The sequence below is a fragment of the Odontesthes bonariensis genome, chromosome 4 (assembly GCF_027942865.1).
Source record: "Odontesthes bonariensis isolate fOdoBon6 chromosome 4, fOdoBon6.hap1, whole genome shotgun sequence".
Lineage (NCBI taxonomy): Eukaryota > Metazoa > Chordata > Actinopteri > Atheriniformes > Atherinopsidae > Odontesthes > Odontesthes bonariensis.
Genome location: NC_134509.1, coordinates 20,402,421 through 20,426,900, shown reverse-complemented (window position 1 = coordinate 20,426,900; position 24,480 = coordinate 20,402,421). Strand labels below are relative to the sequence as shown.

The 24,480-nt window shown below is 43.0% G+C and overlaps 2 protein-coding genes across 3 annotated transcripts; one reads left to right on the top strand and one right to left on the bottom strand.

Annotated features, from left to right (window-relative positions):
- The first annotated feature begins 2,276 nt into the window (after nt 1-2,276).
- Nucleotides 2,277-11,298, top strand: LOC142378647 (polycomb complex protein BMI-1-like). Of its 2 annotated transcripts, XM_075463404.1 has the most exons (9): nt 2,277-2,494; nt 3,096-3,223; nt 4,659-4,755; nt 4,837-4,892; nt 4,977-5,106; nt 5,271-5,310; nt 5,416-5,514; nt 7,053-7,133; nt 10,132-11,298. In XM_075463404.1, exons 2-9 carry the CDS (start codon nt 3,106-3,108, stop codon nt 10,510-10,512), a joined length of 1,002 nt encoding a protein of 333 aa, XP_075319519.1. In that variant the 5' UTR covers nt 2,277-2,494; nt 3,096-3,105; the 3' UTR covers nt 10,513-11,298. The 2 variants fall into 2 exon arrangements, with proteins under 2 accessions (XP_075319519.1, XP_075319520.1); XM_075463405.1 differs by lacking the exon at nt 2,277-2,494 and having other exon boundaries at nt 2,503-3,223.
- Nucleotides 11,299-17,087: 5,789 nt separating this feature from the next.
- Nucleotides 17,088-22,885, bottom strand: LOC142379326 (CDGSH iron-sulfur domain-containing protein 3, mitochondrial-like). Its single transcript, XM_075464465.1, has 3 exons — nt 22,660-22,885; nt 19,591-19,707; nt 17,088-18,808 (listed from the first exon to the last, which is right to left on the bottom strand). The coding sequence occupies exons 1-3, from the start codon at nt 22,750-22,752 to the stop codon at nt 18,620-18,622; spliced, it is 399 nt and encodes a 132-aa protein (XP_075320580.1). The 5' UTR covers nt 22,753-22,885; the 3' UTR covers nt 17,088-18,619.
- Between the last annotated feature and the right edge of the window lie 1,595 nt (nt 22,886-24,480).

Below are 24,480 nucleotides of genomic sequence, written 5' to 3'. Positions count from 1 at the left end.
GGATTCACATGCTGAAGTGTCCTTTGGTGGGATATGCACCCTCACATCGTCCCAAAGTGTGTTCCTCATTTGTTAGTATTATTATTTAAAAAGGCTGAGAGGCTGACCAGAACTGAGCAGGCGATGTGTGAACGCTGTAAAACTAAATTCATGCAGAATGAACATCTGTGTGAGGAATCACAGATGTGGAGGATGTGCCCCGCTGCGGTCTGTGGTTAAACAAAAGAACGGAGAGCGACACCAGCATCTGACAAAAACCCACAAAGTCGCAGTTTTGCATTTGGAGACATGAGAAATACGTGTTTCATATCATCATCAGCTTTGGGCCATGCCTGCAGGAGGAGGAGAATATTCCCCAGGCAGCGCCTCACAAAGTGATGCCGCATTATGGGAGTTGTAGGATTCTGCTGCTTTGAATTTGATCTGTTCTTCGAAGGCTTTCAGTATCAGTTAAAAACATTGAATGGATGATTTTCTTTCCCCGGGACATACATGTCGAATATGGGTTTTTGTCAGTCGCATTTCAATCTGAGGTGTAAACTAACACGATTATATTCGTCACAGGTGTGGAAGACAGCCTTTTAGTGTTTATATCACTTTATATCAGCTGTCTGTTCATTTCTGCTGCTCTTTTTCTTGCAAAGCTACACAAAGAAAGAGATTTTATTCCTTCTTGTTTAATCTTGTATCCAACTCGGATGTATTTGCACACATTATGTCTTAAAGACATAAAAAGCTGGATGACTCAGAACTGTCTGCTTCTAAATTCAGACAAAACTGAAGTCGTTATCTTTGGACCTGAGCGCTTCAGGGAGAAACTGTCCAGCCATATAATTACTCTAGATGTTATTTTCTTGCCTTCTCGTACTACAGTGACGAACCTTGGAGTTAATTTTGACCAGAATTTATCATTTGACGCACATATAAAACAGGTTTCCAGGACTGCCTTTTTTCACCTTCGTAATATTGTTAAAAGCAGGAACATCCTTTTAGCTTCTCTTCATTGGCTCCCTGTTAAATTCAGAATAGAATTTAAGATTCTTCTCCTCACATATAAAGCTCTTAATGACCGAGCTCCATCATATCTTAAAGATCTCACAGGTGGATATTTTCCTAACAGAGCACTTTGCTCTCAGCCTGCAGGTTTACTTGAGGTTCCCAGAGTTTCTGAAAGTAGAATGGGAGGCAGAGCCTTCAGTTATCAGGCTCCTCTCTGTGGAACCAGCTGCCAGTAAATGTCCGGGAAGCAGACACCCTTTCCACTTTTAAGACCAGGCTTAAAACTTTCCTTTCTGAAAAAGCTTATAGTTAGGGATGGCTCAGGTGATCCTGAAACATCCCACAGTTATGCTGCTATAGGCCCAGACTGCTGGGGGGCCTCATCTGACACACCTTTCCTCACTTTTTCCCCCATTTAATTTCTCTAATGATATTATGTACATGTGACATTATTGTGGTCATTAACTCGTGTTTCCCTGTTCCAACAGATATCCTTTGAATGGTGTTACAGTGTTTGTTGTCCCCTCTTTTCTGTCCTCTCAGCCCCCAGCTGGTCGAGGCGGATGGCCGTCCTTCCTGGTTCTGGTTCTGGTTCTGCCAGAGGTTTCTTCCTGTTAAAAGGGACTCATTCCTTTCCACAGTCGCCTCAGGCACGCTCAGGACGGGAGATTGTCCTTCGGGGATAAATAAAGTTTTTTCTGATTCTGATTCAAGTTTCGGTGCTGTCTGTTGGTTTCCTTAGCTAGGAAATTGTTTTTGAATTGGCTCTATATGAATGAATTGGATTATTTTATAAATAATTATGATTACAATGAATTGAATTCCAATTGGCTTGAATTGGACTATGCCATTTAAGTGCCTTGAGATGACATTTGTTGTAATTTGGCGCTATATAAATAAACTGAATTGAAAAATAGAAAATAAAAACTTCAGAAAAGCAGGTAAAACTTTTACTTTCTCAAATGTATTTTTGTTTTGTTTATAAAAAAAAAAAAAAACTCCATTTGTGTTAATAGAGAGAGAGAAAAAAAGAGGAAAATAAAAGAAAAAAATTCCCATTAATGTCACCTGTGTTTGTGGGCCTACCCTTGGCCAGGGCCCCGCAGGGCCCCGGGACTCGTGAGGCCTGCAGGGCCTCGCTCCGTGATGCAGACTCAATGTTTTGCTCTCACACTGAGGCGGGGCGGCGCAGACTCGCCCTCATCTTTCTGACAGAAATTAAACAAAAAAAAAAGGTGATATCGAAAATCAGTGCGACGCGCGGTCCGTGTGCGGGGAAGCGTGCACAAAGTGCGCGGGGCCTGTGGAGACTCCAGGCTCCCTGTTTGCCCCGTGAACGAGGCGACAAAATAAAAGTCACGTGATCCAAAATGGGCAGTCCTCTGACGGTGCTGAAAAAAGCCATTTTCTGGCGCTGCTGCAAATTCTGTCCAAGTCCAAACAACTGATCCGGATCCAGTGTGGGAGTAGCGGGGACACTTTTATGTGTGATCAGGTAGGACCGAAGCGTCGCCGCTCGCTCTTTATCGGGCTCGCCGCGCCGCCGTTTGCGGAGGCGCACACAAAGTGCACGGTGTCACATTCGAGCCTCTCTTGTTCGCCTCCTGATCCAGCCCTGTCAGTGAATTTAAGATGGCTGCTTTGTGTACCAGTGTGATTCTGTGCGGCTCCGCAGCCCCTCGGTGTCGGTGAGCTCTCCGGACGCGTCGGGCCGCGCCGCTCGCCCGGACCGCGGAGCTCCGGGGAAATGGAGTCGCTCTTTGTTGGTCGAGCGGCGGAGCCGATGCACAAGATGAGGCCACACGGGAGCGATTCAATAGTCTGCTGCTGTGTCGCTCCACACAGCCTGCGTGTAGCTGCACGGCTCGGCTCGTTATGAACCGTAACAACGTGTCATTGGAGTTATTTTCGTGGGGCATCTGCTGTGTTTGTTGTGGTTTCACAAGCCGCTGTCCCAAGGACGAGCCGCAGACATTGTCTGAGAGCAGCACTGCTGCTGGGGAAAACTCCGTCTCTACTAGCCCCCAAGCTCATTTCCATAGGCTGCCGTGGAATAACACAGTAACAGCATCCCACGTTATTTGATTTCTCTGCAGATCTGTCCAGATGGATAAAATGCAGCCAAACCGGATCAAAATCACAGATCTGAATTCCCACCTCACATGTCCGCTGTGCGCCGGATACCTGATTGATGCCACAACCATCGTAGAGTGCCTGCACTCCTGTAAGTCCCAACCATGAAAGCATCACCACACCTGCATGCACAGTTTCTGTTACACTGATTAGGAAAGGAGTGCATGCACAACGAGCAGACGTGCTCATGTTGATTTTCAGAATCAGGCCTTAAAGGTATCAACAGGATGTGTAAAATGGTCATACTGTGCAACGTCTTGATCCATTCCTCATTTCTTTCTGTTTCCTTCCAAGCAGCCAGACTTCCTTTGAATATGTGGTCCTGATCAGTAGTTCTTCATGCTTTCTGAAGGGTTTTCAAAGATTTTCTTTGGAAATTAGCTGCTTTTTCACCCATTTTCAGTTCTTGTTTTTTACATTTATTTATTTATTTATTTAACGTTCAAACATAAAAAATGCAGCTAATCGACAGATGAACCAGTGCTGTGTCGACACATAACAGACAACTTAGCAAAGAAGCCATTTTAAATTGGATCTTTAGGCACTTTGTTCCCAGCAGCCTGTCACAGAGACACATCATTTGTTCCCATTTCTTTAGTTGCATCTATGAAAAACAGCAAAGATAACACAGTTTGACAGACAGAAAATAGGATTTCTGCAGCAACATGGTGATTCCCAAAGAGCTGTTAGCTGAAAACTTGGCATATCTCAGCATGGTGTGCAGTGTGTCCTTAAAACATTTGAAGAAACTGGACAAGTGGAGGACAAAAGAAGAAGTGTCAGGCCTAAAAAACTATCTACAGCAGATGAACAGGATCTGAAAGTGATGTCCTTAAGAAAGAGGAAAAAATCCAGCAAAGACCTGACACAGGAGCTGAGAGATGCATCTGGACCTTCAGCTGATCCATCTGCTGTTGGCCCAAGCCTCATCAGAAATGGGCTCCATGGAAGGGTGGCTGTCAAGAAGCCGTTCTTAAGGAAGGGAAACAGGGAGAAAAGGCTGAGCTGTGCCAAAGGACACAAGAAGTGGACTGAAAATCAGTGGCAACAGGTCTGATGGAGGGATGAATCCTCCCCAGAGCCCGGAGCTCAACATTATTGAAGCAGTGTGGGATCATCTTGGCAGAGAATGGAACAAAAGGCAGCCGACATCCAAAGAAGAGCTTTGGGATGTCCTTCAAGAAGCCTGGAGAACTATTCCTGAAGACTCCTTAAAGAAAGGACAGAAAGCTCGTCTGAGAGGGTTCAGGCTGTGTTGGAGGATAAAGGAGCTCAGACCAGATATTCACTTTAAAGCTGCTCAGAACTGAACAAACTGTTTTTTTTAAATTTTTTTTAACTATATTTATATTTGACAGTGTTTCAATAAATCACTGCAACTATTTTCTCTGCAATACATAAAGAAATGAAGGGTGTCTCAAGACTTTTGCACTGCAGAGAATTAGATTGAATTTGAAGGTTTGTAGTTTATCAAATCACTGACGATGTCCACCTTTGTCCCTTCTCTGTCCCGACTCTCCGTGCAGTTTGTAAAACATGCATTGTTGCCTTTCTTGAGACAAATAAGTTCTGCCCTCGATGTGACGTCCAGGTGCACAAGACGTGTCCACAGCTCAGCATCAGGTAAAAAGAGTGTTTTACATTCCTTTAATAATGTCTGACTGCAGCGTCTAATGTAGTCCATTTTCATTTTCCATTTTCCAGAGCGGATAAAACTCTACAAGATATAGTTTATAAGCTTGTTCCGGGCCTATTTAAAGGTAAACGGCATTGAATTAAACTCCTAGTCGTGCTCTTTGTCAGGCGGGTTTTCGGCTGATGACGCATTTCTTCTTTGCTCCCAGATGAAATGAAACGGAGGCGGGACTTCTACGCAGAGAACCGCGTGCTGGAACCGGGGGAAGTGGTGGAGACGTTTAACATAGCAGAGGATGAAATCATCAGTCTGTCCATACAGTTCTATGAGCGGAACAAGTGAGTCTGATGGTTAACGGCGTTCCTCTTTAACCTCCGTGCTGGACGTTTGAAACGCAGCCACCTGGTTTTACACAAAGTTTGGAACTCAACAAGCTGTGGAATGTCTCTGGGTATCATTTAGCTGTTAAATGACTTTTTTTTTCATCGTTGTTTGCTTGCAGAAATAACGAGAGGCAGCGGCCGGAGATGGAAGGAGACAAGGTAAAGCAAAGCTGGTTAAATCCACACAAAGTGAACATTGTCTCATCTGTTTTCCTGCTCATCATCTTGGGTTCATGCCTCCTCTTTTCCACTTTTCTTCCTCAGTCCAACGGGAAACGCTTCCTGCAGTGTCCCGCAGCCATGTCTGTCATGCACTTAGCAAAGTTCCTCCGGAGCAAGATGGACATACCAAACAACTACAGGGTAACCGGGCGCACTGTTCCCACACACTGTCATGTTTGCTGTTTGGATTCTGCTGCGAGCTCCAGGGTCCGATGCCCCGTGATGACCAGCAGAGCCTCCAAAGGACCAGATAACAGGAGACGATAGCAACACTGCATTCATTTAAAATGCTTTTTAGTGTCTTCACTGACCAACTTCATACAGAAACCCTTGTTTCAGTTGTTCCAGAGTCGTGTTTCCCATCGTGTTCCATCAGCTTCCCTTTAATGACTCTTTTTAACGCTTTGGGAACTGAGGATGCTGATTGTTGCAGTTTTTCAGAGGAATCTGTGTTCATTCCTGCTGAATTCGAGTTTTCAACAGGAGACAGATGATGGACAGATGTGGACCGCAGGCAGGCCAGTCGAGCTCCCACACTCTGTGTGTGTATGAAGCCACGCTGCTGGAGGTCCTGCAGAATGAGGTCTGTCGTCGTCCTGCTGAAATAACCACGGACCTCCCGGGAAAAGACGTCACCTTGATGGCAGCATCTGTCTCTCCAGAACTCCAACATCCACCTCTGCATCAGTGGCACCTTCACACAGATGAAGCCATCCCTGCCATGGACCCTGATGCAGCCCCACACCATCACAGACGCTGGCTTTAAACCTTTCTCTGAGAACAGCCTGGATGCTCTTTCTCATCTTTGTAGAAGCAGACGTCAGTTTTTCCCAGAAGCAGCTGAAATGTGGACTCATCTGCCCACAGAACACGTGTCCACTGTCTTTCTGTCCATCTGAGATGAGCTGGTGTCCAGAGAACTGGGCCGTGTTTCTGCACAGAGCTGATATCTGGCTTCCTCCTTGTGTGGTACAGCTTCAGCTCACATTTCTGGATGCGGCCGTGGACCGTGTTGAGTGGAAATGGTTCTCCGAGCTCCTCCTGAGCCCATGTGGCTGTGTTGATCATGGTGGCGTGATGACGGTTTCTCATGCAGTGCTGCCTGAGGGCTCCCAGCTCATCCAGCAGTGCTTTCTGTCCTTTATGGAACTCATTGATGATTCTTTGACTGACTTTGTCACATATTAGTGATCCAGGACCCATCCTTGTTTGGAAAGACAAAGAATTCAGTGGATGCTCCTTTTATACCCAATCCTGACACCCTCACCTGTCACCAGTTCACCTGCTGACTTTTTTTTTAATTTTATTTTTTTATTATTTTTTATTTTTTTAGAATGAAGCTGCATAAAAATCTACATTTGTTTGTATTTTCTAAGTTGAATTAAGTCGGTCAGTGAAGACTCTGGAAAGGATTTCAGTTTGATAAGTTTGTTTTTCACAGCTGGTGGTTTGATGGACATTAGTTTTCTCATGAATGCTTTGAACCGGCTCTTAACTGCAACAGAAACATCCTGAAGTCGAAGTTTGGGATTATTGGTCCTGGCTCATTGTTACTTTAGTCAATAAATATTTTTCTGTGTTGGGATGATGTTCAGGGAGGATAAACAATCCTGTTTGAGTGTTTGTTTACATGACAACGCAACACATTTATAGCATTTTTGTGTTTTTATGTGTCACAGGTGGAGGTGTTGTATGGAGATGAACCGTTAAAGGACTATTACACACTAATGGATATCGCCTACTTCTACGAGTGGAGACGAGTGAGTGACGGCTTTTATTTACTTTAGTTTTAGCAAATTTTATATTGAATTCAGCCTGGTGTTTTTGAAAGGGTTTGGGTTCTTGAGGAAGCCCCCCCCCCCCCCCCCCCCCCCCCCCAGTCCACATTGACCCTCTGCAGGCATCTACAGTTGTTCTTGTTTCAAGATAAAGTCCAGGGACGCAGGAACACATTTTCACCAGGGGGTGCTGGGGGGGATTCATTTTTTTTAGATGCAATTTCCTGCATTCTAATCAATTTTAGGGTGAGGAATAGCGAATCCTAGGCTATCTGACTTACTCTCGCATGTTTTATGTAGCCTAAACAAGGAGGCTAGATTTTACCATTTTTTTTATTTTAAATCTCACGTTGAAATGATCAAGTTCTTCTTGCGGAAGGGAAACGCGCACCTGATGTGGAGACGTATGGCATATCGCAAGCCGAAGCTGCCATATCCACACGTCGAGAGCACACGCTATATATCTTAAAGATCGCGTTTTTTTTTTTTTATATCACGCGTGGTGTAAGGACACCCGTAAAAAGCGCCCCTTTTCCTCCTTACGGGACGCGCTGTATAATGCTTGAGCACGCGTGCCGAAATACACCACGCGTCCTCTAGACATCTAGGCACAGTGTACAGTTGCAACACTGACAGCATTGTCCGACGCAAGGTACAAGAAGATGTCCAGTCCAAATGGTTTTCACTGTTCCTCAGTGGTGGAATAAGGTACCAGTTCCTACAAGAGCAGAGTCATCCCTCTCAACCTTCAAGAAGCCAGTGAAAACTCATGTCTTCTGAGAAAGCCTGTTTGACACTTAAACATAGGCCCTAAGTAGTTCTGCTCACCTCGTGACTGTAGGGTGTTTTTCTTCCCCAAGTTTTTAGCTTCTTGTCTTAAGCAACTGCTTTTAACATCTTTTTGTGCCTAAATTGCCTTGTATGTGTCTTATTATTTTATGCTACATCATTTTACCATGTGTTGGACATTGCTGTCAGTGTTGCAACTGTACACTGCACCTAAATGTCCTGTTTATTTAAATTTGCTGTGTTACCCTTATTATTTTAGGCTACATCTTCTATTACCATGTGTTGGACGATGCTGTCAGTGTTGCAACTGCACACTGCGCCTATGTCTTTGTATATTATATACATTTTGCTTCTTAACACTTTTTTTTAATGCATCTTATTTCTTATGCTACATCTTCTTGTACCTTGCGTCGGACAATGCTGTCAGTGTTGCAACTGTACACTGTGCCTAGATGTCTAGAGGACGCGTGGTGTATTTCGGCACGCGTGCTCAAGCATTATACCGCGCTCAAGAGCAAATCGCGCTGCCCTGGCACTTTGTCTTTTGTGCATGGGCAGTGTGAAACTCTCTCGCTCTCCTGGGCACACAGCGGAAGCAGCCGCGCTGATTCTCCTCAGACTTGCGCTCATTCAATGAACTACAGCAAAGTAATAATGAAAAAAGAAATACACAGTACCAATTAGGCACGCATTAGTCTGCTATTCTGAAATAGTAGCCTGATAACATAAAGGAAACTAGAAAAATAATTAGGCTAATCAAGCAGCAAAACCACACAACTAGCTGAGAACAATTTAACCAAAGCGAACTTAATTAAAAGCATTGCTTACCAGATGGAATAACTCCAAAAGTTGCCTTGCGCTCTGGTGTGGCACTGATGAACTCCCTCATAAGGGCGCATTGCTGCTAGCTTGACACCACAAGCTAAATAAACAAACGTCTCTCCCGTCACATTGTTCTACGCCACTGTTCTTTCCGGTCTGGTTGAGGTCTAAAAGTTTATCATTCATTTCAAACCAAATTTTTAAAAGACATTTAAAACTACTTATAAGTATGAAAAAAGTAGAAAACATTCATATTTTGTGTTTTTATTTTAGAATAATAATTAGGGGGAGAAAAACTATGCCTGAATTTAGGCTAATACACAAGTGGTGTAGTTGCGTCTGTTGTCCAGTGGGGGGTGCTGCAGCACCCGGAGCACCCCACTTCCTGCGTCCCTGATAAAGTCTGTATTTTACTAACTAAACATCTTCCTCATGTTAAAGGGACAGTTTGCCTCTTTTGACATGAAGCTGTATGACATCCCATATTAGCAATATCATTTATGAACATTTTCTTACCCCCTGCTGCGTCCTGTGAGCCGAGTTTTGGCGTTGACGAAGGTAGTCCGGCTAGTTGGCTGGGGACACTAAAATAAAGCGTCTTGCTTCTCAAAACAATATGCGTTCAAAAGAGTAATACATTTGCATCACAAAATTGTTCACCAAAAAAAGTCAGACCTCACAATTGCTTGGCGTTATTTTCTCTCCCTTCGTATCAATGCGTGCTGTGTAGACCGAAGTGCAGACCGAGCACTCCCCTGCTTCCGAGCAGTAAACACTGTAACAGGTGTGGCTATCGGCAGGTGGCTGAACGCATTGATATGAAGGAAGAGAGAAAATAGCGCCAAGGCAAGGCATCTTTATTTACATAGCGCATTTCATACCACAGGCAACTCAATGTGCTTTACACAAAGACAAGGCATTTAAAAGAACAGCATAAAGCAGCATAAAAACAAGCCAAGCGATGTGAGGTATGACCTTTTTCCTGGACAACGATTTTGTGATGCAAATGTATTACTCTTTTGAACGCATATTGTTTTGAGAAGCAAGATGCTTTATTTTTTAAACCCCAGCCAACTAGCCGGACTACTTTCGTCAACACCAAAACGAGGCTGGAACTCTGCTCACAGGACGCAGCAGGGGGTAAGAAAATGTTCATAAATGATATTGCTAATATGGGATGTCATACAGCTTCATGTCAAAAGAGGCGAACTGTCCTTTGAAGTTGTATTGAACTAAAAAATAATCCTGCGGGCTCGGCTGAAGGGAGATTGTTCCGATTGAACTCATCTCTGCGTGAGCTGTTCAGCAGTGATGGGAGTAAATGGGACCCAAACTACAGTGTGTGCTGATGGTGCGTAACTCTGTGCAGACTGGACCCATCCCCCTGCAGTATCTGGTCAAACCCACCCGGAAACGCAGGAGGCCGTCCCAGTCTGCCGCTCTGGGCCACTCCGACGGCGTCAACACCAGCCCGACGTCGGAGAGCGACTCTCAGAGCGATAAGGTCCACAGCCCCGCCGCAGCCCAGCCGCCCCGAACCTCCTCGCAGTCCAGCCCTGCGTCCCACAGCGTCTCTCCCGCCATCCAAAGCTCCAACGGTACCGCCGCCCCCAACAACACTCAACGACACACTCTCGCCTCCAAACAGGGCGTCAACGCTCGCAAGGTGACTGTCAACGGCACGAGCTCTGGGGCTGGCAAAGAGGAGGCGAGAGGAGGCGACAAAAGCGGTTTGCCTCCGGCGACCTAATGCCCGCGCAGATCAACGGGGAGGACAGTGTTGGAATTGCCCCCCTTTCTTTGTTCCGCAGAGCAAAAAGAGGCCCGAGCCTTCATCCTTCTGGACAAACGGGAGGTGGATTACTGTTTTCCTTTCAGCTGGAAAGACTGAAAAGTGCAGCCAAATAGACACTTGTATGTATGTATGTGCGTGCGTGCGTGCGTGTTTGTGTGGTAGACTAGAACAGTGCACACATACAAACTGTACAGTATGTATCAAATGTGAGCATGTGTGCATACATATGTATAAACTTATCTTTTATACAAGATATTGTAATCGTTTTGTATTGTATATGCAGTGGGTCTGTTTAATTTCCATAGACATCGATTTGGCTTCCGTGCAACCCGAGACAAAAAGCTCAAAGGCACCGCGGTGCGACCCGCTGCTCAGGCTGGATGTAAAGGAAAAAGAAGCAAGCTAGTCCTCGCCATAAATGCTGTATGTGTCCGATGCAGGTAACGTGTACATTTTAGAAACCGTTGATGCACTTTGGTGAGGTCCTGTCACACAAACCAACAAGTATTTTCCAGCAGAAGAAGCATTTATATTTACAAAAGTCCAAGCACTACCATGTTTGTCAGCAGATGGTCTTCTTTCTGGCCAACAGTTTAAAAGGGATTTGAAGTTTTTTGCCATGTATCTTGTTCCATACATTTCAACATTCCTTTTGCTTTTCAACAAACAGTGATACTTTTTTAATCAGCCATATGTGCATGTTTTAGGTCAATAAAATGTTTACTTATTAGGTTTTTCTGACCTGAGTGTCCTGTTTATGATTCTGAAGTTCATCCATCTTAACTTGTTTATCATCTCTGAAGATGTTCTGTGCCTTTAAATCCAGGATGAGGAGAGAGGAACTTCAGGAGGAAGGAGAATGTTTAAATCCCACACCTCATGTAGCGCTAACTGAAACCTTCTTCTTCCACTCATCCTTCCTCACTTTAGCTGACAGAGGAGACGCATTAGCATGATGTAAAGCACCTGAAAACTGAACAGAGTAATTCAGGATAGAGTATTAAAGGCTGACCTTTGATCAGGATGAATATGAAACGGTGCCAAACACAGTTGCCATCAGTAGTTAAAGATGCTCCTCTCATTTCTCAAATTCAGCCGAACAATCTCAAAAGCCAAAAGAATCACCTGGAGGAGGGAGAATGCACAAGTGCACCCTCCTTTTAGCGTTCAGGATGCAGGAAAAGGGCCACGTATCCTATTGATTTATATCGTAAACCCAATTATAATTTGCCAAAACATGTCAATGCTGATAGATGAAATGCAGCATCAAGCTGTAACAGAACAGATGAAGTAAAGTAAAGCTGTGGTCGAATAATAAAGAACTCCAGTGTTTTCCCTGCTGAAAAACATCAGGAGGTCGAGGAAATGTGGGAGCTGACGCTAAGCTGTAAAACTGGAGATTTCACTAAATATTATACAAGAATCACTTCACACACGCTGTCTACTGCAATCGTATCGCATTGATACATGAAAATGATGTCATATATAATATTAGACGTGGAATATTACTTTTGTGAAATATTGTGTGGCCACAGGCTGCTCACACTCACCCTTCTGTCCTCGTATTTATTCACACGACGCACAGTTAGCACGACCGGACGTATATAACTTAAACTAAAGCTGCGGCTGCAAGGAATTGTGGGATGGAATTATCTCCTTTCTCCCATAAAGGATAGACCGGTGTGTGCTGTGCTAAAGGAAATTATTAAGGAAGCACTGGAGCTCCTTCCTTTGGTTTCAGGAGAACTGGAGCAGTTCTCATCTTGGCTGCTATGCAGATACTTCCGGGTCATTTCACTCAGGAGGTTCAGAGGTAAATATACTATTTGACTCCAGCATCTCTAGTGCCTGCTACCTTGAGTCCTCTCCTTTTCCTCTTTCCATTTCTCAGTTTGTGCATCCTCAGTTCCTCTGGTCTTAATCCCTCCCACCTGAAATGCAAATGGAGGAGGCAAAGAAACGAGTTCACAAATAGGTGAAAATCAGAAGAGTCTGTTTGTTCCTCGTTTCCTACATTCAAATTAAAGATACAAAGGACTCAGACGTGAGAGGATTAACTGATGGTGGACAAACTAAGAAATAAGAAAGATATGGCACGGTAGCAGGTGGCGGACAACAGTCAGTTTAGAGAAGAGTTCCTGTGTTTTTTCAAAGTGTTTCAATTCATCTAAGCAGTTGCTGTAAAGCAGATGCTTTTAAATTAGGGCTGGACAACGATTACATTTTTTTATCTAATTAATCACATGATTTCCCTGATTAATCGCATTTGTACACAAAATCTCAAAATTAATTCAAAAGTAGTGTATAGCCTTTAGCATTTGTTGTGCAAACACACTTTTAACATCAGCATTTTCATGTAGTTTTTATATAGAAGCCTTGCTCCACTGTCTGTTTCCTTGAATGACTTGCTGGTATTAGTTGTGGGTTTTGCATTTAAGTGATTATTTTAGACTGGAACTACTACGCTGAGAAGACAATTCAACTTGGCAGTGTTTACAGATGACTTTGGTTCTGTCGACTCCGCCGTCTGGAAGAACTTTAAAATGAAAATGGCCGAGTAAAAGTTCTCCATGTTTGGTGGATCCGCCGATTACTTTCTTTTCCGGTTCTGCGACAGACTTTTACAAAATAAAATAAATCATAAAATAGGGGTGGTTTGTGGCGTAGTGGGTTGAGCAGCCGCCCCATGTAGGCTACAGTCCTCGCTGCAGCTGCCCTGTGTTGCGTGTTGTTCCCCCTCTCTCTGCCCCCTGCTTACTGTCTCTCTAAACTTTCCTATCCATTAAAGGCACAAAAGCCCCCCCCAAAAAAATATATATATTAAAAAAAAAAAACTGCGCTAATGTGCGATTAAAATATTTATCGGCGTTAAATAATCAACGGGTTAACTCGTTATCGCGTTAACTCGTCCAGCCCTATTTTAAATTAAAGTTTAACCACTTTACGTAACAAAGTTATGTTCTCTACAAGTCCATAAAAGCTTGCTGTTGTATGTAGAAACAAATTAGGACCTAAATGGCCACAGAATGTAAGCTGCGTTTGATTTAATTAGGTTTTATAATCACACGTCTTTCACAGGTAAAAGGAAAAAAATCTCTCAAGCACAGATGAAAACACTGAGAGGAAACAAGATTGAAACGCGTGTCATGCTTGGTCCAAAGATGTCTCTGCCAACACAGACCCTCCTTCTTTAGGAGTCTGTGTGCTCATGCAGCGGAGCGGATAAAATAAAGTCCTGCTTGTGTGTGCCATCACAGTAGGGTGGGTTGTTGGTGTATTTGCATCCACACAGCCAGACTGTGGAGTCTTTCTCTGGGACAAAGCGGAGCGGCGACAGGCCTGGGGCTCTGGTTTTGTGGGCTCCATCACAGAAAGGCTGAGAAAGAAAAAAAGATGTGATGAGAGAATAAACTGGATTTGTGCATTTGCAAACTCAGAGATGCCCCCACCTGCTTCCTGCTGTGCCCACAGGTGCACCACGAGTGGCGCTTTCCTCCAACCAGCTCCACTTTGAAAGGCTTTTTGGAGGGGATGACAGGCTCCGGAGGGACCGTGGACAGCCTGACCTGAGAGCAGTTGAAAATAAATTAAATCTTCCTCCTGTGAGCCAGAAATCAAGCAGGTGAAAGGGGGCACGCCCCAGTATCTCACTGTAAACTGATTTAAAAGCAGAACACTGAGAGAAATCACATCCATCTGCTACCTCCACTCCACTAAAATCTCAGGTGGGAGGGGCTAAGACATCAACTAAACCCCTTAGAGACTGATTTGTTGTTCCCCTCTGTCCATCCAACACAAATATCTCCCCAACAAAGGCTGCAAGAAACCCGAGCGTCCGCACGGATGACCAGCTGTACCGACCCGACCGTGTGTCATCCGTGTCTCAGTCGTCTCACAACACAAGTAAAATCATGTCACATCCGACTCGGTGTGCCACCAAACTGCTTACAGGCCATGGTTATCCCTCACATCTCATCCAGTAAGTGAGATGGTCCAGAATGAATCAAATTCAAGTCACTTGTGCTGCCTACAATTGGGTCTGAAACCAGTTTTTTTTTTAAACTCAGCTTTGCAGCTTTAACAGACTAACAAACAAGGTCCAGACTGCTCAGTCGTGGCTCAACAAAACACTAAAAACTACTAAATACGGTCTGATTGGAGGCATCCTTATTGACCCTTAAGAATCTCTTAAGACTCAACTCCCCGGAGGACTCCTCCTCTCTACTTGTACTGTCTTTTCTTACTGTATTGAAGGTCCACTCAGGTCGCTTCTGTCTTAATTTAGTATAAAACTTTCTGCTAAATGACCAAATGCAAAACAGTCAAAAGCGAGTATTAATCCAAATAATTGACAGCTTTAGTTTCAGATGAGCTGGGTTCAGGAACGTTAAAACTATGCCTGAAAAATGAGTACAATTTGTATATACAACCAGTCAAAATGTCTGCAGTGAATAAACAAAAAGCTTTACTTTGACACGTACACGGAGGAGCCACATTATAACAGCACGGTGCAATGACCAAACCGTCAGTACCAGACGCTGTGAGTCCTGCAAGTTGTGAGGTGGGGCCTCCCTGGACATAGAACAGATACTCGATCAGATCGAGGTCTGTTTTTCCGTGTGTCGGGGCGATTATCCCGCTGAAAGAGGTCACTGCCATCAGGAAATACAGTTTCCACCACGGGGTGCACGTTGTCAGCGGCAGTGTCTTGGAAGGTGGGATCATCGGACCTTTTTCTTGCACCAGGCTCCAGTTCTGATGCCCATTTTAGGCACTTTCAGTGATGGACACAGGTCAGCATGGACACCCCGACCAGCCCAAAGCTCCACCAGCTTTCCATGAGGGTTAATGAGCCTCAGCCTCTCATAACCCAATCATTGGTTCATTGGTTTTCCTTCCTTTGACCACTTTTGCTCCCACTCCTGACCAATGCAGACTGGGAACCTCCTACAAAAAAACTGCACTTATGGGTTATGACACGACACAGCCAAGTTAAAACCACAATTAAACCCTGGTCAAAGTCGATCAAATCCTATGACAACATGCTCATTTGAAGCCTAATCTATCCCAACCCCTGCCATGTATTCAACGCAGTAATTAAGCTCTTTATATCAACGGCTAAGCCCTGCCAACAGGGTTGAATTCCAGAGCAACTATGAAATATTTAAAAGTGGTCAGACATTTCCACAGTTTCCAGCAGTACTATTGCCTCTTTTTATTTTATTTCATACAGGCTTTTTACCTGTAAAACATGATGAGAATGAATACAACAAAGGTAAACCACGTTAATAATGGTTGAATTCTATTCAGCTGCGGGTGATGAACTAATTAAAGATCTCATCATGCAATTATTGACTTATTGTTTCACTGCCATCCACAATTCCTTTAATTTGTGGTTTAATATAACAATAACAGCAAGTAAAATCTTTAATTAAGCTATTTAAAACCTGTTGCAGAACAGTTAGGTCTCTAACCCTTCTGCGTGTTTATTACCTGGTTATTTTTAAATCATTTTTCGTTTATTCATGCAGTTTGTTGATGTCATATCTGATAAAAACGGTGATTTCAGCACCACTGTGACTGACATGTGTCGGTTTACCTTGGAAGCCGCAGTAGCTGCTACCCACGGTTGTTTCAAGGTTAAACTAATCCATTTATGCTCTAATTTGGTCACCAGCGTGTTCATGTTGTCAGGGACAGCTGAGGCTGGAGCGCAGACTCGGTGGCCACGGCTCAGCTCGCGCGCTCCTCACACAACAGTGACTCTGCACGAGAATTGGCAAAAGTCGGAGAATCACGTTACACCCTCCAGAGAGTAAAGTCAGTCAGGCAGAGAAGGAAAAACACAACAAAACAGACGGAAAAGGTCAGAATTTCAACGCCTGGCAGCTGAGAGATACGATTGGAGGAGTCACTTCCGGGATGGTTACGTGTTAGCAGTTTAACCAATCAGGAAGCTGAACGGGCGATCGAACGGACCTGATTTGTTTAGTACGATCAAATAGAGCTTCAATTTATATATTTTTCATTTTAGAAAGAAAGTTACAGATATTGAGTTTTATTTTCTAAGTTACAAAGAAAGTGAGAACCTTAATATGCACAAACACATAGAAACATTTTTGAAAAGCGGCAGAATAACTACATTTCTGAAGAAATGGGAGAAACTGTTAAAATGTTAAACTAAATGTAATGGAAATGTTTCACTGTGTTTATGATAAATAAGCGCTTTTCTGCTGCTAATGTTGTGTCCTGAAAAAATAAATAAAACACTTTATGAAAGTGACTACTAAAAGCAACCCCAAAAATCAAGAAATGGAATTAAAACCAAAATACATTTTACAATTGGAGTGAAGATGAGGACCCAAAATGCAGACAAACACAGGAGGTGGGCAGGTAAAGAATAACATAAGTTTTAATAAACTTATGTTATTCTTATTATTGAATGCACAACATCAAAAGCCCTGTGATAATAGAAAAATCTAAATCAAATTTGGCTGGCAAGAGAGCAGGAGAAAAAACAGAAAACCAAACAGGAGAGAAATATATTTATATATCTAGCTCTCTCTCATATGTGTGTGTATATATGTATACATATATATATATAAATATATACACTTCGACAAAGGACAAACCGGTGTATTTTCACTGACAGAGGCTGTAGTGTGAGGTAGGCAGTTTTTAAAACAGACAGTTTCAATGTAAAACAGGAAGTTAAGATGAAAACAAACAGGGATAAGGTCCAAATTAAAATCTAAATTATTACCAAAACCCAGATATCGTGACACATAAACATGTTTTTAAGTGCGTAAAAACACTGGACATCAGCATCAAATAAAATTAAACATAATCAGACATTTTCTGATCATCATCATTAAACAGTGAAAGAAATGTAAAAATGTGAAAACAATTCAAGTCTATTTCTTTATGGATGGACTAAGGAGCAGCTCTTAGGTACAATGATGTTCATTTACGGTGGATTTACAGAAGCATCTTACAGCATCTTACCTTAGCTTCAAGTTACAGTTTAATTTGTATTTCTAGCATGTAAATTAACAGGTAATGACATCAGATAACAACTGAGATGTCTTCTCAGTGCATACAGTTCAGCACTTTTCATGATGAACTCGACATATTCTCATTAGTTTACTCGTCACTACATAAAGCAAAAGAGCAAAACTGCCTCAAGTTTTCTGCTCTTTTTAATTTGGTGGAATTCATAAACAATTAAAAATTAAATGAGCATATTTTATCACACTTAAATAGATAATAACATGTTGGTTGATGCAGTTAAACAGAATAAAACCGACTCTTCCCCCATAGTTATATATTGAAATGCAGAAAAACAGCAATATGTGAGTTTATACATTCTTTATATGTGATTTTACAGTAAGATGATTTAGCGTATTTAAGAACATTTGTCACATGCTTCATACTCTGAATGAAGTTAAGTATGAAAATAAATACCAGGAAGAGTATTTTATCAACATGCTACACTTTCTTTTACTATCAGATAAATGCAGTCTTCATTGGATAATGCAACGATGACCATATAAGTTCATGTATTTATTGCAGTCATTGATCATTTAACGAGCCATCACACAGATCAGGTTGCAGTGAATATCACTCGAGGACTTCTCCTGATGCTCAGATCCTGCAGCTACGCCCTCAAAATCAGAAAGAGATGGGATGTTCACATAAAAAAAGATTAATTCCCACAGTAATCCCTTGTCCATGTGCTTCTATCAGCTGTTGATGAATGAGGGTTCTTGATGCAGCGCCGTCTGAGGGGTCAGAGGTCACGGGTGTCTGGCTTATTAAAGGTTTGTTTGTGTGTGTGTGTGTGCCATCCCAAGGTTTTCTGATTTGAGGTTGTACTTTTTGTTTCTCACTGTTAGCTGACAGCAATCTCTTAATAATGAATGGATAAGAATACATGTTACACAATTTAAAAACAGGAAAGCCAATACAAAGCAAAACACAGACAAGCAACAGTAAATGATTCAGTTTTAGTAACTAAAATAAAACACAGACGAGGTCATCACAGGGCCGATGCTGAAACGGCTCATTTAAACAGGCTTTTCACCGACTTCACTGCGTCCCTGAATATAACCTTAAAATGCGAGCCGTCGCAGTAAGGTGCGTTTTTGGTTTGCTTACAGGCGCAGAGCATGACCGTCCTGTCTTTGTCAGGGGTGAAGCGGAGAGGAGCGATGCTCGGGGCTTTTGTCCTGTGAGCTCCGTCACAGAAAGGCTGTCGGAGGAGAAAAAAAAAAGGTGGAGACACAGACTGTAAAATCATCTTCTCACTGCATACACGTTACTCTGTAATTCTGTTTCATTTCTGTTGTGGAAAAGCATGTCAAGGCAAATTCTTTTCATGAAGAACATGGCGTTCCTTTCTCTGCTTCATCTTTTAAACTGTCGGAGCGTTTCATGGGCCTTTCATTACTGATCCTGTCCTCATCAGAAGTTTGGGGGCTGTACTGAAACAGGGTTTTTTGGTTTTGAGGAGTAAACTGATGGAAATAATAAAATAATGTGACGGTGCTTGTTGTCCCCTCTTTCCTGTCCCCTCAGCCCCCAGCTGGTTAGAGGCAGATGGTTCCTGCTTCTGGTTTTGATGGAGGTTTCTTCCTGTTAAAAGGGAGTTTTTTCGCCTTGTGCACGCTCAGGACGAGGCATTGGATCAAAGAGTTTGAAGTTTTGAAGCACTCTGCTGGTTTCCTTAACCAGGATTTTTATTTAAAAATTGGCTTTGTGTGAATTGGACTAATTTAGATTTGATTGGCTTGAATTGAACCGCATCTTTGAATAAACAATGTTCAGCCATGAGTTGTATCAGGTTGCCAGAACAGAATTGGGCCTGGGTCTGATCGAGCCACAAAGGAGGTAACATTTTTCACAGTGAAGGGGATGTCGGGGAGGTATGAAGGAAATAAACGAGCCGAAGACTCGATTTCAAACCAGGACCATGGAGTACGTAACAGGAAGCTGAAAGCATTTCAATCTAGCAGCAACGTCAGCCACACTCACCTGTTTCTCGCTGTGGCCACAGGCGCACCAGGCGTAGCGTTTTCCAGCTGACACTTTGACTCTGCAGGGCAGCCGGGCCGCAGGGACCGGCTGTGAGGACTGCAGGCGGCACTGAACCTGCAAGATGAGAAAAAAAAAAAAACACCTTTAGGCAAGGCATCTTGATTTATATAGCGCATTTCATACCACAGGCAACTCAATGTGCTTTACATAAAGACAAGGCATTTAAAAGAACAGAAAAACAAGCAATTTAAAGAGAATAAAAAAAAAATAGAATCAAAATTTAAACACAGTTAAAAGCAATCAAAGAAGAGGCGAAAAAGAAAAATATAAACTCAACCATAAGCACACTGAAAGAGAAATGTTTTTAACACACCCTCTGAAGTGCCTCACCAGGACGAGCTGCTCAGGTAACGGGTTGGCTGTTGATTCCACTTCCACAGTGACTGCCAATCATTTTTTATCTTTATTCATGTATCATGGACGCTCACTGGTTGGCAGCGCTCTCCTCAGCACATAAATATGGGCAGATGTAGGCGCAGCGCCAGTGCATGAGCACTGAGTCCATGGCAATAAAAGTTCAGTCCTGAAGCTGAAAGAGTGTCGGTCCTTCTTAAAAACTCAACACAACGCAGGCAACGGTTACACTCACAAGCAGCGGTTTTCATGCTGTTTCCACACAAAGCGGTGCGTTTCCCCCTGACATCCTTAGTAACCTCACACGACTGCACTGTGTGAGCTTAGAAGGAAAATATTTGTGATTATCCCCTGATTTAAAAAAAGAAGTTGGCATCTTCCTGCAGTCCGAGCCCAGAATGCGGCGTGTTTGATCGCAGAGCGATGGCGTCTGGCTTCCATAATCATCCACCTAAAACCAGCTGGTTTATGATGAACTGGGACACAAAAGCAGCCAACAAGTGCTCAGCATGTGTGAGAACTCCATCAACAACAAAATCACCGCGGGTGATGACATTATGAAGAATTAAGAGTGTGGAAAACACATTTATGCTTCTGTTAAGTTATCTCATGACTTTGGTGGAAGGAATGCGAGTCATTTGGCTTACAAAGCAGAACCCAGCAGTGACCAGGTGGTGGAGCCATGCATCTTCTGATGTCGCATTATAATCACCCACCAGTGAAATGAAACAGATTCAGAAACAAACGCTCCCTGAACATTACACAGGAGCCGACTCATCAAGTAAAGAGGACAGCAGAATTTAAAGCACAAACACATTAAACTGAACCTTTTCTGCAGGAATCTATTGAAGAAATGTGATTAATTGAGCATAAAACTCAAGAATAAAGCATTCAGTTATAACCTTTAAGCATTTATTCTGCAGATCAATTTTACTTATTTAATATTCTCTGAGCACTTATAAACAAGTCCATGTTATTATAGTTTGTCATCTATTAACAGCTATTTAACAGCCACAAGTACAAAGGAAATTATTTTCAGGGCCAACTTGCTTTATTGTGTTTTTAAAAGTTTAAACAAATCTAGAATTTTATGTCAGTAACACGCTAAAAAACAAACTGTTCTGGGCCAAACTAACAGAGCACATCAACGCTTTATCTCAAGATAATGACAAAATCAACCGGTTTATCCCTTTAAAATATGCTTTGTTATCGGATGATAATTAGATTAATTCATTCATGGTCTCAGCCGGCCCGGTGCTGTGGTGGTCGGCACCGTTGCCACGCAGCATGAAAATGGTTCCTGGTTTAAATCCTGGCTGGGGCCCTTCAGTCTGCATGTTCTCCCCGTGTATGCGTGGGTTGTCCCCGGGGTAAACGGGCTCCTCACACCGACCAAAAACATGCATGTTAGGTTATTGATGACTCTAAACTGACGCTTGGAGTGTGCCTGGTTGTTTGTCTCTCTCCCAACGGCAGCTGGGATAGGCTCCAGAGACCCAGAATTGGATTAAGCGGGTATAGAAAATAGAGGGATGGAATTCATTATCTCAAACATATGATATTAAATGTATTTTTTCCTCCAATTCCTTATTGTTGGCCTCTTTTTATGACATAGTGGTCAGCAGGTTCATGTGGTTTTGGGTTCCTTTTAGGATTATTATTAGTCTTTTACATACTTTTGTTTAATTTTCTGCTATTTCAACTGCTTTTTATGATTGGACTTAGAATATAATAAAAACTCTGCTCTTGTGCTCAGGGCGTGTTCTTGAGCTGCCATGATTAGTAACTCTCTTCTAGGCACTGATAGGACTTCTCAGTGTCGGTGGCACATGCCGTGCAGAGGCTTATCCTTCCATGATCTATTAATCTTTGGGTCTACTGTGGATTTAATTGTACATTTTTAAAAATTAGCCCTGTTAACCCCAAATAAGTGTTGAATTAACAACATGCAAGGTTGATTCTCAGCTGTTGAATATTAAAACCTGTTGAACCGGACACTGACCCACCCAAGAAGCTGCAGTTACAGAAAAACACCGTCGGGTGCAGGTTGTGCGTTGCTTTAACGAGGGACTGATGCACTCAGGCATTGAATCAGTATGAGTTTCACATGTTTTTGTCCTCTGTGGCTGTTTGTTTCTACCATCATCAGGAGACAGTGTTGACTGAATCTAAGATGGTTGCCATCTCAAACTTGTCCACTAGATGTGAGTAATTGTTACACACTGGATCCACTAAAAACTGTCATTTTGGGATTGGTTATGTGTGAAAGGTGTTCACTTACTTTAAGTGGACCACAAATTGATGTAAACGTTTATAACCCCCCTTTTTTTTCTTTTGTTGATCATGAAATACATTAACTGTAAGGGTTATTAATTAATCTGCACACAATTAGGCAGTGACCTGCTGCACCTTCAGGTTCATCTGTAAAGGTGCTAAAGGTGAATGAAGGCGGGTGTGTCAGGTTTTTTTTTTTGTCTCCACAGAATAAAAGAAAGAATGGAAGAAAGGCAAAACGCCCCCAGGCTGCATTATGAGGTCATGACTCGGCATTCACACATTAAAGATGCAATTAACCACACAATAGAGTTCATAAAAGACCTTGCGGCACAATGAAGCGCAGAAATCTATTGACTAAACATGTAACAGACTCACCGTGGAGGCGGAAACAGGCGGAAGGAGCCAAGGCAGCCTGAGGGTGTGCGGGTATCCTCTCCACACTGCGGACACCAGCCGGACTGGGTTCATTCTGACGCTGGTTGCGCGGATCAGTGAGGATGCGTCTTCTTCTGCGTCCTTTACGCAGGTGATCACACACACAGCTGCTTCCAGACACTTGAACGCTTTCCAGTAAAACTTTCGACTTGTTACAACATGGCTGCGTCGGCGCCGCTGATTGGCTGAAGACTGTAAACACAGCCCAGGGAGCTCGTGCTGCCTGCTGCCCCTCCTCTTCCTCCTCACGCACTCTGGTTCATCTGTTCATTCATTACTTTGACAGCTTTGTCAACATCAGGAACAAACGTGTACAACTCTGAAAAGCGACTGAATTAAAACCAGTAATTACTAACTGATCAGTTACTTCTCACATGTACAATGATCTTTCTTTGGTTAATCATTTACTTATTAACACCCACGTAAATGCTCCTTCAGCCCATAATAAATCACATTATCAGTGTTCGTATGGACAGATTATGAAACATCAGGTCCCAGGGTACAGAAAAGCCCCCCCTCATATCAAGGACTGAATGACAAACAACTATTTTAATTATGTCTCCAGATGTGTACAGGTCTTGTAATCATGAAATCGTTTTTCTGTGGGACGTTATCAGTCTCTCTCATGGTGGAGGAGGAATCTTGGCCCACTCTTCTTTCCAGCGTTGCTTCAGCTCATTGAGGTTTGCAGCATTGGTTTCTGCACAGCTCTCTGAAGGTCCCACCACAGCATCTCAGTCAGGCTGAGGTCTGGACTTTGACTGGACCATTGCAACACCTTGATTCTTTTCTTCTTCACACATTCTGTTGTAGATCTGCTGCTGTGTTTGGGATCTTTGTCCTGCTGATGAGCCAGTTTCAGCCCAGCTTTAGCTGTCGGACAGACGGCCTCACATCTGACTCTAGAACACTTTGGTATCCAGAGGAGTTCATGGTGGACTCAATGACTGCAAGGTGCCCAGGTCCTGTGGCTGCAGAACAAGCCCAGATCATCAGCCCTCCACCACCGTGCTTGACAGCTGGTATGAGGTGTTTGTGCTGATATGCTGTGTTTGGTTTCCTCCAAACGTGCTGCTGTGCATTATGAGCAAACATCTCCACTTTGGTCTGGTCTGTCCAAAGGACATTGTTCCAGAAGTCTTGTGGTTTGTTCAGATGCAGCTTTGCAAACCTAAGCTGTGCTGCCATGTTCTTTTTAGAGAGAAGAGGCTTTCTCCTGCAGCCCTTCCAAACAAGCCATACTTGTTCAGTCTTTTTCTAACTGTGCTGTCATGAACTTTAACCTTTAACATGCTAACTGAGGCCTGTAGAGTCTGAGATGTAGCTCTTGGGTTTTTCACCTTGGGGTGACCTTGCTGGGACGTCCACTCCTGGGAAGATTGACAGCTGTCCTGAATGTTTTCCACTTGTGAATAATCTTTCTCTCTGTAGAATGATGGACTCCAAATAGTTTGGAAATGGCCTTATAACCCTTCCCAGGTTGATGGACAGCAACAGTTTGTTTTTCACACTGCTTTAGCATTTTGTCTGTTTTTCTTCATTAAACAATTACATTTATTATATATCGAGTTTTTTTGTTTATTGGAGGTTGAATTTATCTGATTTTGACATCTGTTAAAGGTCAGAATATTTTTTATATACTTGATTCGTAAAACCTGAGAATTAAAGGAGAGTTTAAGTTCTTTCTCACAATGAACTTGACTTTAAACTCCACACAGCAGCAGTAAGAGAAAATAATCTACCTTTTCTTTATATTCTGCA

Bases quoted from the DNA above. Each gene is read 5' to 3' on its own strand.
- LOC142378647 (XM_075463404.1), top strand. From the start codon at position 3,106: ATGGATAAAATGCAGCCAAACCGGATCAAAATCACAGATCTGAATTCC. The intron at 3,224-4,658 runs GTAAGTCCCAAC...CTCTCCGTGCAG, and splicing joins CGTAGAGTGCCTGCACTCCT to TTTGTAAAACATGCATTGTT. The intron at 5,311-5,415 runs GTAAAGCAAAGC...TTTCTTCCTCAG, and splicing joins CGGAGATGGAAGGAGACAAG to TCCAACGGGAAACGCTTCCT.
- LOC142379326 (XM_075464465.1), bottom strand. From the start codon at position 22,752: ATGAACCCAGTCCGGCTGGTGTCCGCAGTGTGGAGAGGATACCCGCAC. The intron at 19,708-22,659 runs GTGAGTCTGTTA...CTCATCTTGCAG, and splicing joins CGCCTGTTTCCGCCTCCACG to GTTCAGTGCCGCCTGCAGTC. The intron at 18,809-19,590 runs GTGAGTGTGGCT...CTCCTCCGACAG, and splicing joins GTGGCCACAGCGAGAAACAG to CCTTTCTGTGACGGAGCTCA.